Source organism: Chiloscyllium punctatum, chromosome 4 (assembly GCF_047496795.1).
Source record: "Chiloscyllium punctatum isolate Juve2018m chromosome 4, sChiPun1.3, whole genome shotgun sequence".
In the NCBI taxonomy this organism is placed as follows: domain Eukaryota; kingdom Metazoa; phylum Chordata; class Chondrichthyes; order Orectolobiformes; family Hemiscylliidae; genus Chiloscyllium; species Chiloscyllium punctatum.
Window position 1 is genome coordinate 82,922,970 of NC_092742.1, and position 14,931 is coordinate 82,937,900.

At 41.1% G+C, this 14,931-nt stretch overlaps 1 protein-coding gene across 1 annotated transcript in view; it reads right to left on the minus strand.

Annotated features, from left to right (window-relative positions):
* Positions 1-3,228: 3,228 nt before the first annotated feature.
* slc10a1 (solute carrier family 10 member 1) overlaps positions 3,229-14,931 on the minus strand; it is a 66,117-nt gene continuing 54,414 nt past the window's right edge. The window contains exons 5-6 of the mRNA XM_072569191.1: positions 13,715-13,917; positions 3,229-9,178 (exon numbers count right to left, since the gene is read on the minus strand). Coding sequence (XP_072425292.1) covers positions 9,168-9,178; positions 13,715-13,917 — 214 coding nt within the window. The 3' untranslated portion in view covers positions 3,229-9,167. The remainder of the gene's footprint in view (positions 9,179-13,714; positions 13,918-14,931) is intronic.

Here is a 14,931-nt window from a genome sequence, read left to right on the forward strand (position 1 = left end):
CCAACTCTGATACTCAATGCTGTGACCAATAAAGGAAAGCATACCAAGAACCTTCTTCACTATCCTATCTACCCACAACTCTACTTTCAATGAACTATGAACCTGCACTCCAAGATTTCTTTGTTCAGCAACACTCCCCAAGACCTTACCATTAAGTGTATAAGTCCTGCTCAGATTTGCTTTCCCAAAATGCAGCACTTGGCATTTATCTGAATTAAACTCCATCTGCCACTTCTCAGCCCATTGGCCCATCTGATCAAGATCCTGTTGTACTCTCAGGTAACCCTCTTCACTGTCCACTACACCTCCAATTTTGGTGTCATCTGCAAATTTACTAACTATACCTGCTATTTCACATCCACATCATTTATATAAATGACAAAAAGTAGAGGACCCAGCACCGACTCTTGTGACACATTGGTCACAGGCCTCCAGTCTGAAAAACAACCCTCCACCACCACCCTCTGTCTTCTGCCTTTGAGCCAGTTCTGTACCCAAATGGCTAGTTCTCCCTGTATTCCATGAGATCGAACCTTGCTAACCAGTCTCCGATGAGGAACCTTGTCGAACGCCTTACTGAAGTCCATATAGATCACGTCCACCGCTCTATCCTCATCAAACCTCTTTGTTACTTCTTCAAAACACTCAATCAAGTTTGTGAGACATGATTTCCCATGCACAAAGCCATGTTGACTATCCCTAATCAGTCCTTGCCTTTCCACATACATGTACATCTTGTCCCTCAGGATTCCCTCCAACAACTTGCCAACCATTGATGTCAGGCTCACTGGTCGACAGTTCCCTGGCTTGTCCTTACCACCTTTCTTAAATAGTGGCACCACGTTAACTAACCCCAGTTTTCCAGTACCTCACCTGTGACTAATGATGTTACAAATATCTCATCAAGGTGTCCAGCAATCACTTCCCTAGCTTCCCACTGAGTTCTAGGGTACACCTGATTAGGTCTTGGGGATTATCCACTTTTATGCATTTCAAGACATACAGCACCTGCTCCTCTGTAATATGGGCATTTTTCAAGATGTCACCATCTATTTCCCCACATTCTATATCTTCCACGTCCTTCTCCATAGTAAACATTGATGCAAAATACTTGTTTAGTATCCCCCCCATCTCCTGCAGCTCGATATATTGACTGCCTTGCTGATCTTTGAGGGGCCCTATTCTCTCCTTAGTTACCCTTTTGTCCTTAATGTTTTTATAAAAACCCTTTAGATTTTCCCTACCCTATTTACCAAAGCTATCTCATGTCTTCTTTTTGCACTCCTTATTTCCTCTTAAGTATAGTCACACTGCCTTTATGATCTCTCCTGTCTATGCCTGACATATGCTTCCTTCTTTTTCTTAACCAAACCTCAATTTCTCTAATCATCCAGCATTCCCTATACCTACCAGCCTTTCCTTTCACCCTAACAGGAATATACTTTCTCTGGACTCTCAGTATCTCATTTTTGAAGGTTTCCCATTTTCCAGCTTTCCAGCAAACATCTGCCCCCCCCCCCCCCCCCCCCAGCTCATTCAGCTTTTGAACGTTCTTGCCTAAAACCGTCAAAATTAGCCTTCCTCCAAATTAGAACATTCACTTTTCGATCTGGTCTTTCCTTTTCCATCACTATTTTGAAACTAATAGAATTATGGTCACTGGCCCCAAAGTGCTCCCCCACTGACACTTCAGTCACCTGGCCTGCCTTATTTCCCAAGAGTAGGTCAAGGTTTGCACCTTCTCTAGTAGGTACATCCACATACTGAGTCAGAAATTTTCTTGTACACACTTAAGAAACTCCTTTCCATCTAAACCCTCAACACAATGGCAGTTCCAGTCTACGTTTGGAAAGTTAAAATCTCCTACCACAACCACCCTATTATTCTTATAGATAGCTGAGATCTCCTTACAAATTTGTTTTTCAATTTCCCTCTGACTATTAGGCGGTCTATAATACAGTCCTAATAAGGTGATCATCATTTTCTTATTTCTCAGTTCCACCCAAATAACATCCCTGGATGTATTTCTAGGAATATCCTCCCTCAGTACAGCAGTAATGCCATCCCCTTTCAAAAATACCACTCCTATGCACAAAACTGTGTACTTACCTGTTCTTGTGCTGTCAGCTCTCCCACACAGGTTCCTGCAAGGTTAGCTGTGAATTTTGCTGTTTGTTAATTTTTCTTAGACATACTCTGATGTCCAGAGATACATGAATTCAAACAGCAAAGGCAGTAAGTGCACAGCTCTGCTTCATTAACCCCACAGTCTTCAGCTCTCTGTCCCTTCCCTCCCAGGCTAGTGACATCAGCAGCCACTTCCTGTGACCTTCATGGCCATTGATGTCACCTGCCACTTTTGCCTGTGCATATTGGCGTTATGGATAATCCCTCTGGTTATAAAGAAGAACCAAAAGCACTGACTTAAAATGGCCACAGGTATCACCTTATTATACAGGTGGGCCAAGTTTTTTTTTATATACAACCATGGATTAGAAAGGAAACAGCCTACTTGGATGCTCACAGCATTCTTTTCCTTTTTACACTTTGCCCTCCCCTTTCAGGACTACCAGGCTTCCAGTCAGCTTTGTTTTGCCATGGAGGGCAGATACCAAGGTAGGAAAATGGTCATGGTTGTCAGCAGTCCTCAGTAAAGTTAAGGAAGATACCCTTCAGCCAGGAGCATAGTCACTAATGGGTAGCCTCTGATATTAGTCCAGAGGCTTACGCATGGTCAGTCACCCACTGGCATTTCAGAGTCTTTTCTTTATAGGACGTAAGTGAAATAACTCCGCAGAGGCCGGTATCCCTTCACCAAGTCACCTTTTATGTACAGTCATTGACACTGATCCAGCTTCCTATAAAGTCAGCTCTCAAAGTGAACAGGATGTCTGGCACTCATGTTTTTTTTTCTTTTTTTAACAGTAAGTGACACTGCCCCAGCTCCCTCAGAGCCAGCTCTCAGAGTGAACAGAACCTCTGACACTCCTGTTTATTTATTTTTTGGTTTTTTTTCATGTTTTTTTTCTTTTTTTCCCCTTTTTACCCCCACACTACCACCTAACTGCAGTAGTGCTAATTTTTCCCCAGCACCATGGGTGTGTGTGTGCTGGTGTGAGACACAGTGAGAGACACAAGGTGCATGAATCTTTATTTAAACTTTCACCACCAGGAAGAAAGGAAACACCCAAGTGGCAGTACTCATGTTCTTTTCTTTTTCACTACAAATCATAAACAAAAATTTATTAGAAACAAATGAAAATGAGAGCAAGAGAGAACTAACAAGAGTTCACAGAGTCCAGATAAACATTCAAATAAAGAACAAAAAGAGACTTTAACCTTTCCAACACACCAAGGTGTTAAGATATTCCAACCAGTTAGATAACGAGGACTTGTCCTGTGGAGGCTTAATTACTGTATCAATAGGTTTATTATTTTCTTGAAGCACTCATGTTCTTATCTGTCAGCCAGCGCTCCCTGATTGGACCAGGTTAACAGCCCCAACCAGGAACTCATATTTTATAAGGCCCACCTGGCTGACCTCATTACAATCCCCACTAATCATCTTGGCTCTTTCTCGCACTATTTGGGAATGGTATGTCCAGGACTGAGAGAAAGGGAGGGTTTGAGTGAAATGGAAGTGGGTAGTACAGATGGGAGAAAGCTGGTGAAGTATCCTGAGTGAGTGAATGACTGAGTAGGCAGCAAAGAGGCCACACAGAGCTTGTGTGGAGAGTATGGATAGGCAAAAGCAAGTGACATTACATACAATCGTGAGAGTGGTAGACTGTGAGCTTTGGTGGGAGATGAGAACAACAGCAGAGATTGAGGAAGTCAAAGGTAGCAGAGAGAGAATGGTCTTACTTATCCTGGCTGAGCAAAGAGGTTCTGCTCCATTTCCTGCATCAAAGTATCAATTTCCTTGGCATCAAAATTGGGGCAGCTTGACTGACCAGCATTCTTTGCAAACATTTTTTCCAGTGTTGTAAATACTGCTGCCTTAAAAGAAAATCATCTCATTTAATTCATTTATGAAAAGCTCTCCAGGGTATTTACCTGCATACACATGCAAGCTCAGACTCCTCTGCTCCTTCCCAAAGCCTCAAGATACTTCGGTCCCTGCTGGACCCTGCAGCAGTGCTTTCATCTCTGTGCCCCAGTGGGAGGCCAGAACACCTGCTGCTGTCACACCACAACAGGCAAATTAATACCAAGGGAAATTGGAGTTGTGCAAAATTCATGTAATTTGCTCATACCTGGGGCTGCTGTCAAGAATACCAGGATAATCATTTGCATTCAGTTAAGCAAAATCGCTATTGTCTGTATTTAGTATTTCTACTTGATTACACCTGTGGCTTGTGGGTTGGAGACCTAACTGCAAAACACTATAGAGCAATAAATCCGTGCACTGGTGTTTACAGCAAAGAACCATGTTACATCCACGTGAACGGATCTGTTTCTTTGTTCTACTTCTTCACTGCTCACAACAAAGTTTGAAAATAAAAATGATATGATAGTGCCCATTATACATATATGTTATATATATCCATATAAAGCTCAGATATAGGTCAACCATGTTCCTCAAGTAACAAATGAAGAACTACTTTATTGCAGCAAAGCTTATGCAAATGAAAATTATTACTAAAATGTTTAAGCTGTGCAAATATAAATTACCGTCCTCCTTAAAAACTAACACACAGATATACATTATATAAATTAGTAAAAAAATGTCCTCTCTACAATGTTATCAGACTTTTTCTGCCCAAATAACAGTTAAAGTTAGAAAGAAATAAGTATTTACAGATTGTCCCAAATGTCAATCTGTGGCCACAGTCAACTATCACATGAACTGTTGGCACTGGAGTGTTATCCTCGATTAATTATGGGGGCTGGCTGAATTCAATTTTCTGAAGACAGTGGTGTAGATTTTGAATTCTCCATAAAGGGATGCTCCACCTAGAGAGATAAGGTTTTCCAGTGGGGTCTACAACTCATAAATTTTGATGAAAGAGGTTTTAGAGAAAAAAAGTTGGAAAGGGTATATCACTCCAGGTATATTATCGCTGCGACTCTCTATCTTCAAATCCAATAGATACATTGCACCCACAAACTGGGCCATTGGATCTTTATCTGAAAGTATCGTTGACTCTGTAATTCTAGCTGAGCAGCTTGTGTTCTTTGCAAATGCCATGTTCTTCCTTGCTGCAGGCAATCTCCTTTGGTTTTCAAAGTATCCTTCCAAAATGTCTAGGATTTACAATGGTGTCCAGTCAATGATATTTTAAATCAATATTCCAGATAACACATCTCCATAACAGGTGCAAAATAATTCTAGCTGTTGACAAGAACTTTAAATCCATCTGACTGACGTTTTACTCTGTGCCTCAGAGCTTTGAATAGAAATCTCACACTCACACAAACTTAATGAGGGAGCCAGAGGATTGTCTACTGAGTGGTGTCTTCAAGGGGGGACAAAGTGGATTTCCTGGCAATAGTGTGTGGCTTGGCAACAATCCATTATGTATGTGGCAGCAGCAGGTATAGTTAGAGTGAATGGCCCTGAAAACTCCAGGAGTTGAAGATTTATTGCAGAGTCCTGCTGGAATCAATTCTGGAGAAATGCCAAGTTCAATAAGTTGGATACCTCCTTGTCTCTGGAGCCATAGAACATTAGAAAGTACACCACAGAGACAGCCCATTCAGCCCACCTGCTGAAAAAAATACGAGTTGCCCATTCTAATCCTACTTTCCAGCTCCTCATCTGTAACCTTGTGGGCTACAGAGTTTCACCTGCAGATCCAGGGCTCCTTTTACACATGTTGGGGGTATCTGCCTCAACAAACTGGGCAATGAATTCCAGATACCCACCAGCCTCTGGCCCAAAAGGACTTTCCTCTACTGCTCACCAGGGATCCGTGCCTCCTGGTAATTGATCTCTCCGCTAGAGGAAGCAGGTCTTCCCTGTCCACTCTACCCAAGCTCCTCACCATTTTGGACACCTTGATTAAGTCACCCCGAGCCTCCTTTATTCTAATAAAGGCAACCCTAGCCTCAGAGTTGCAATTTTTAAACCTTGACAGTATCCTTTGAAATCTTCTCCATACACTCTCTAGAGCAATTATGTCCTTCCTGAAATGTCGTGACCAAAATTAGAATTCTAGCTGTGCTAACCAATATGTTACATAGAGGCATGTCTCACATAGAGGCTTTTGATTTCCATACCTTGCCTAAATCATAAAGGAATGCACCCCAAATGTCTTCTTTACCACCACAAAAACAAACTGGTGATGAGGAAAAAATGGTTTGAGAATCACTCAGGCAGTCAGGGTAATGATCTGGTGGTGAAGAAGACCTTCTGATTAGCACTGGGAAGGGGCAATGTGCATTTGGCCCTTTTGCTAGTGGAGTCAGGACTGCAGGATGTGGTTGGTCATGTGAGGAAAGCTCCAGAAGATATCTGAAGTGCTGCATATATAGTCACAGCATTAAAGCATTGCTTTTCTATTTTCCTTCGGCTGCACTAAATACATTTAAAATACAACAAGACTCATAGAGCAGTGAGTGAAGCAGCAAAACTACTCAGAGAGACAAGGTAAAAACAATGACTGCAGATGCTGAAAAGACAGTCAAGGAGAAAGTGAGGGCTGCAGATGATGGAGATCAGAGTCGAATGTGCGGTTCTGGAAAAGCACAGCAGGTTAGACAGCATCCGAGGAGCAGGAGACGCTAACCCTAACATGAGCCCCAGTCCTTGAAAAAGCTGACAAAAGTAATGCAAGCACAAAGCAAAGACCAGCTTAAAGGTTGTGGGTAGGTATGACAGGGGAGCCAAGTCCCTGTAGTACGTGGGGAGGCTTAGATGATCCAGCCAGCCCAGATGACCACTTTTGCAGAGAGCTAGGTAGTAGATTGACAAACAGGATCTTAAGGGTTGTGATTTTTGGATGACTCCCTGTGCCACATGCTAGCAAGTATAGGAATAGCTGGATCGAGCAGATGAAGAGTTGGTCCAGGAGGGAGAACTTTAGACTCCTGAACCATTAAGTCTGTTACTGGGAAAGGTGGGACCTGAACAAGTCACATGGGCTGTACCTGAACCAGAACAAGATCAACAAATTTATGGAATTCACTTGTCGTTGCTGGTGGATGTGTAAATTTGGCTAGAGGTGGGAATATAGAGCGAAAGATGTTGCAGAGGCAAAAGTAGAAGTAAAACTATGTCAATTTGTAAGACAGGCCATATGTTGTCAGTTTAAAGCATAAAGGAGCATGGCAATGTTGAATGGCATTTATTTTAACGTAAGGAGTCTTGCGAGCAAGGCAAATGAGTTGACACAAGGGGATATATCATTGCTATCAGAGACCTGGTTGAGGGATGGGTGAAGTGGCAGTTCAATATTCCAAGAAACATAATCTTTAGGCAAAACAAGGTTGTGTAAAAGAAGAGACGATGTTGCAATATCAGGGTCAATTCCCGAAAGAGGAATAATATCTCGGAGGGTTCCTGAAATTAGGCCAAATGGGTAGAACTTAAAACAAAACAAAGGGAACAATCACATTGCTGTGAGTGAAATCCTGTAAGTGGTCAGAAAGAGATAGAAAGAAAGATGCAGAGGTAAATTTCAGAGAATTGTAAGAATAATAGAGTAATAATAATAGGGAATTTCATCTTCCCCAGTACTAATTGGAACAGACAAATTGTGAAAGGCTTAGATAGGGCAGAATACTTAAAATATATTTAAAGAGCTTCTAATTCCAGCACATAGAAAGTCCTACAAGAGAGTGTGATGCTGGACCTAACGTTAAGGAACAAATCTGTGAAAGTGATAGATGTGACAGTGAGGGAGCATTTGATTGATAGTGACCATAATTCAGTAAGATTTCAAGTAGTTGTGGAAAAGAACATAAATGGATCAGAAGTAAATGTTCTGAACTGAGTGGTGGCCAATTTAAATATGACAGGACAGGGGATGGCCAAATTGGACTGGGAGGAGCTACTTATAGGAAAATCTACATCAAAGCAATGGAAGTCTTTCAAAAAGGAAATAATGAGAACCTAGGGCCAACATGTTCCTGTAAAGGTAAGGGTGGGACTAACAAGTGCAGAAGCATGTAGAGACCTGGATAAAAACAGAAAAGGGAGCTTAAAGCAAAACAGCAGAAGCCCTAAAGAAATATAGAAAGCGTAGGTGGGTAATGTAAAAAAGAAAATAGAATAGCAAAAAAAGGACTTAAGGAAAAATTATTGCACCCAGGTTGTTGTTGAGTACCTGCAACTCACTATCTAAAAAGCGGTGGAGGCTGAAACCTTCATCACATTTAGTAAGTATTTAGTGAAACACTTGCAACATGTCAGAATACAAGTCCAAGGGCCAAGTGCTGGGAAGGTAGCTCGGGTAAATGGGTGCTTAATGAGCAGCATTGGTATGATGGGTCAAAGAGCCTCTATCCCTGCTGTCAAACCTTATGACTGTATGAGTTTGATTCTGTGGCATTCACTCTGCTATAAGTAACCTTGAGATGTAACTTTACGCTGTTTAATTTGAGACATGGCTTGAAAGAAGTTTTGATCAATGTCCTCAACTGATGATGGATATCTAGACTGGCTGAGTGAGCAAGATACCAGAATAGCTGCCAACTCTTCTCCAAGTAGTGTCCAGGGGATCTTTTATGCCGAGATGATAAAATAGACAAGGCCTCATTTTAACACCAGGAAGGCTGGTGTTCCTTTCTCAGTCTGGAGTATCAGCTATTCTTATCTGTTCATTAGTGGAATGGAATTTAAATCAACAGTTTTCTGAGATAGGTGAGCAATTATTGTGTCTACCTGACCCCTAAATCAATAGAAAAACACAGGAAACTGCTGTCATTTAACAACGTAAAATATATCCAAATACTAAAGGTCTGCGGTATACTTGGATTGAGTGTGTTATTTTTCTAAATTTATCGCTGGTCAGTTTGAAATCAAGACCTTGTTATATGATGCCAGAAACACAAAATCTTTGCAATAAAAAAGTTGTAATTATCTTATGATCTTTCCACTGTTTTCTACGTGTCCGTGCAGGGAAGACTCCATTTTACTGCTTTTGAAGGTCACCACGGTCACAAGGTTTCATAACTTCAGGAAGTGTACCTTATTCCATTGTTGTTCTCTACAGGCATATAAATTATTTGACACCTAAAAAAATACACAGGTTATTCTTCAGCATCTTTATTGAGGTAAAGATAGTTGACTATATGTTCAGGACTAGGTTAGCACTTCAACACATATAATTATCTTGCTAATTTGGCATCTGAAAAATTAATTAATCTTTAAAAATTAATATTGAGTCATGTAGTAAGGAAACAGACCCTTCGGCCCAACTTGACCATGCCGACCAGGTTTTCCAAACTGAACTAGTCCCATTTGCCTGCATTTAGCTCATATTCCTCCAAACCTTTCCTATTCATGTACCTGTCCAAACGTCCTTTAAACATTGTGATTGCACCCACCTCTATCACTTCCTCTGGCAGTTCATTCCCTGTCACAAGGCCAATCATCTGCTGATGTATTTGCATAATTACATGCTTTCAGGATTGTGTTTCATGGTTCATTTCAACTTGCAGTATTCTCCTATTGCCATTAGTTTCCAATGTTATTTTCTGCCAGCATATAGTCCTCCCTCATGTTGTGCAAGTAGGCTTTATCCATGTAAATACCAACAGATATGGGTGCTGTCTGCTCTGTCCCGATAGAGACATCAGGCAAGCTGTTTCCTCTGATAGCCCATATGACATGACCCTACTCGTTCTAGTTGGCTATTATGGATTGGGAAATATTACTGGAAGGCATGATAAGGAAGGTGTGATGCAAGTATAAATGTATGATTGCTACCAAGGAAACAGCGAGAGAAGGAATTTCTTACTATTTCTACATACAGTCAGTTCTTCTATAAAGCGATGGCCATGTTCTTGTGCAACCCTCCATTATAGAGAAATTGCGTTTCAGAAACAGCCCTTAAAGTGTTGGTGATGCAATCGCATTACAGCCAAATCACATTTTATAAGTTCCCACTTTAGAAACAGCATTCCCCAATTTGTCAATCGCGTCACAGTGAATTTGTGTTGACGAAACTCGCATTATAGCAGAAAGACCTGTATAATGCATTAAAATCGATGCACAACCCAAAGGTGACACTTTAACAGTTCAAAGCAGTTCTGTCCAGGAGTACCACCACCAGCAGCACAAACAGGTTGCATTATACCTTGCAGTGTGCTCACACTGGCAAATAGGTACACGAGACATTGAGGTAGCGCTCAGGAGGTGGGGAGGATGGCATTTAATATTTGGAATGCTTTGGCAATTTCTACTGTTTTCAAAAATTGATTTTGGTTCCATGTGACTATTGGCCATAAGAGGGAGGACCAAGAGAATTGAGAGAACAGCGACATCAAACTAATTTGTACTAAATTAATAAACTATTACATGGACCTGACCCTTTTTGGTTGTGAATCTATGGAGGGTGTGGACCGGAAATGGTGTGAACACACAGTAGGTAAACTCAATTTATTAGTATGATTCCTCTTCCCTATTCAAACAGCATTCCAAGATCAGAACAAAGAGCTGGAGAATGATGCAGGTTAGGATTTTACAATCTACCTTCACTTTGACAGCATTGCAAGTTTGCCAATTTATGTTGCTCTTGCTTTGGGTTGTACCCGATATTAAGACAGAAGATAAAGGGATGCTTTGGAACTGTGCAAAAAAACAGCACCTGACCAATGAAGCCACAGTAAGTCTGATCACCCATGGATTTAAGATAGTGAGTTTGAAGAAGGGACAGCCAGAGATAGACCTCTCTCAATGAGGAGGAGCAGTGAGAAGTGACAGCAAAGAACAGGAGATTTCTGACCAGTCTGCACTTCTCTGCTGTATGAACCAAACCTACATTCAGAGGCAAATTTAAGGAAGGAAAAGGAGCTTGATGAGACCTCACAAGCCTGTCAATAAAGATATGTTGGAGAAAATCAGCTGCATTCTCAGAAACATAGCAACATAGAAATTAGGAGCAGGAGTAGGCCATTCAGCCATAGAGTCATAAAGGTGTACAGCATGGAAACAGACCCTTCGGTCCAACCCGTCCATGCCAACCAGCTATCCTAACCCAATCTGGTCCCACCTGCCAGCAACCGATCCATATCCCTCCAAACCCTTCCTAATCATATACCCATCCAAATGCCTTTTTAATGTTGCAATTGTACCAGGTTCCACCACTTCTTCTGGCAGCTCATTCCATACATGTACCAGCCTCTGTGTGAAAAAGTTGCCCCTTAGGTCTCTTTTATATCTTTCCCCTCATTATCTCAGTCATAAATGGCCTACCCTTTATCCTTAGATTGTGACTTCTGGTCCTGGTCTCCGTGGTTCTGCATTTGCTCTGTCTAGTTCCATGAGAATGTCTGAGGCTTCTATGAGATTCCTTTTACCTTTTTCTTAAATATATATCTGATTTATTATTAAAATGGTGACAGAGTATGGCAACTTAAACAATTTACACTGTATTTGTTTTGTAAAAATACAAGTTACAATAAATTTCTATTCTATTCTAATCTATTCTATTCTATTCATTCTTCTAACGTCCACTGAATATAGACTGAACTGAACCAGTTTGTATTCATACGTCAATAAAGCACTGCTGTCTCATAGTACCAGGGACCTGGGTTTGATTCCAGCCTTGGGTAACTGTGTGGAGTTTCCATGTTCTCCCGGTGCCCGCATGGGTTTCCTCCGGGTGCTCCGGTTTCCTCCCACCGTCCAAAGATGCGCAGGTTAGGTGGATTGGCCAAGCTAAATTGCCCAAAGTGTCCAGGGATGTGCAGGTTAGGTGGGTTAGCAATGGAAAATGCAGGGTTACAAGGATGGCGGGATGGGGCTGATTAGGATGGTCTTTGGAGGGTCAGTGTGGACTCGGGCTGAATGGCCTGCTTTCACATTATAGGGGTTCTATAGTTCTTCAGTCCTGTCATCCCAGGAGTTGTCCGTAACCTGGTTATCGCTGTTGTTATGCATGAAGGAATTAGTTTAGAGCAGCATTGAACAAGTGTTACCTTGTTGGATATCTAGAGAGATGCTGCCATGCCCAAACCTCTCTCCAATATATGATGTCTGCAACTAACAGATTGGGCTTCCATTTCAGGCTTTCCAGGATGGACGGATTAAATGTAACTGCAAATAATTGTAGGCTTCACTCATCTTGTCACGCAGATTGTTTCAAGTCAGCAGGATGAGGAGGAGTTTAATATGCAGTGATACAATGGACAGCCATAGCATTTGACTGTTGATTTGTGACCAATAATTACTTTCAGTAATGGATGTGTTTGTGTCACTCCAACAGAAAAGGTGTCTGTTACCAAAGGAGGGGTAGCATGGATCTGCTGTTGAAGCTCAATGATCTGCCTTTATCTTCTTTCCAGGACACTCCCCTAGAAAGCACGTAGTTCATAATAAAATGGTGACAGTTGGTTTTGTGAAGCCCACGATAATGCAATGTTCAAAATCCTATCACTGCATTTCCCTAAAAGGAGACCTATACTCTATCTTTCTTGTACCATCCAATCTCATGCTTCCTAAATCTTGTCTAAGTAGGAGTGCCGATGATTTCTAGGTTATTGTGTATCCAGAGATGGTAGCAGAAAAAATCCTTTTCATGCAGAGTCTGAGATGTATCCAGAATATAGAATCAGGAATTAATTCTCTTTAAAGAATAACGCACAACCCTTGTGGACGATACATCAGATGCCCACATGGTGACTTAATCCCTCCTTTTCTTCATCCTCTTGTTGCTGGCCTCCAGACTGCCCATCAGAAAAATACAGTAATCACACATCATTTGTCAACATCAGTGAATGCATCTTCAAATGCTATATTCTAAGAACTTCCCCACTCAAATCACATGCTGCTCACTGTGCCACTCTCTGTCAGACTCTTCTCAAACATCTCTATCAATCACAGCTCAAAGTCAATGTTCCAACCTGCACTCACACCATTAGCACTGCTGCAAGACTCACACCCATATTTCTCAGCTTGCACAGACTGTCAGCTAATCAACCATAACAACCAAAACACATTATATTACTAATACACTTCCCCTTCTCTTGCAAGACATAGGACAAGATGAAGCGTAAACAGAGAAAGCTAAACAGCAGGGGACAAACATGATTACCATAATCAGAACAGCAATTGCTGAAGGTGTAACCAGTAGCAATGTTGAAAACACTAAAGAGTCAAGGTCTGTTCACTTACAATTCTTCTCTTTTCAAATCCTACTTTCTTCTCAAACCACAATCCTTTCTGATTTACATGTTTCAGACACTTCTTGTCACTATTGCACCCCTTCATTATTACCCTATCATGTGCCTTTCTCAGTTCAGATACCTAAGGACTGCAGTCTGGTCAGATAGTGGGTGGAACAGAAAGAGGTTGGAACAACAGGAAGGCAGTAATGAAGATGGAAAATGGAAGATGAAATCTCACTCTCAAACCCATAGACATCAGCTCAGATACTGAAGTGCATTACCTGAAACTGTGGGGGAATTAGATTCAATTGTAATATTCAAAGGAAATTGGATAAGCAACTAAATAATGCAGGACTACATGGAAGAGGCAGGATTGGGAAACTTTGGCTGACCCTTTCAAAGAATTGGTTGATTCTATGTAAGAAATTTGGTTACTCACTGTGTTCCTTCGATTTTTTTATTCTTTCGTAACTTCGATAGATCACTACAAGAATTAATGCTTCAAAAAATTGGAACAACAAGAAAATGAGTGGAAATAAGTAAAGCGCAGAAATATCTTCCTGGTTGAAAGCAACTTTGAGGATGGTAGTACACAGCTGGACATTTTGGCATCCGGTTTCCATAGAAACCGTCCGCCGGCACCTGTTGAAAGAGAGTAAATATGTTAGGAGAGGCTTCCTGGGTGATGATGATCTTCAGTGTGCTGTTATAACTGACTGGGCTTTGACTGGGGTTTAAATAGTTTGAATGGATAGGGTTGGTGCTGAATTTTTGTAATATGAATTTATACTACACAACTTAGCAGCTGCGAAGTTACACAGTCTGCTTCAGGGTTAAAAAATCACACAACACCAGGTTATAGTCCAACAGGTTTAATTGGAAGCACAATTAAACCTGTTGGACCATAACCTGGTGTTGTGTGATTTTTAACTTTGTACACCCCAGTCCAACACCGGCATCTCCAAATCAAGTCTGCTTGAATTGAAAACAAATTACTGTCCGTGACATTGTCATCAACCTTTTAAAAAAAATACTTGGATAGACACTTGAAATGTCATAACTTTCAAGAATATGGGTACTGTGTTCAAATGTAGATTTAGTATAGCTTTGTCAGTACAGACTTGATGGTCAAAATGCCTCTTCTGAAATGTCTGATGATGCATTTATCATTCAAGTTCACCATGCACCTTCATTTACAAGCATGAGAAGGAGATTATTTTATTCTTTAATGGTAATTAAGTGTTGCTGACAAAACAAGATTTGTAGCCTATCCATAACTGCCCTTGAACTGATTGGTTTATCAAATCATTTCAGAGGCACTTAAGAATCAATCATATTGCTCTGGGTCTGGAGCCACATGTAGGCCAGAGCAAGTAAGTATTACTGATTTATTTCCCTAAAGGACATTGGATGCTTTTTGTCTCTGACAATTGATAATGGTTTCAATATTATTATACCAAGGTGAGCTTTTGATCCTAGATTTTCGAAACTGAATTTAAACCCACCAGCTGCCATAAGATTTAAACTCTTTCTCCAGAGCATTAGTTCACAGGTTTCAGGTTTATCAGCATAGTGATATTACCACTACGCCACCATCTCCCCCAGCGTGAATGTTGCTGAAGAGAAACATGTTGCTGAAACTTTTCATCTTGCAGT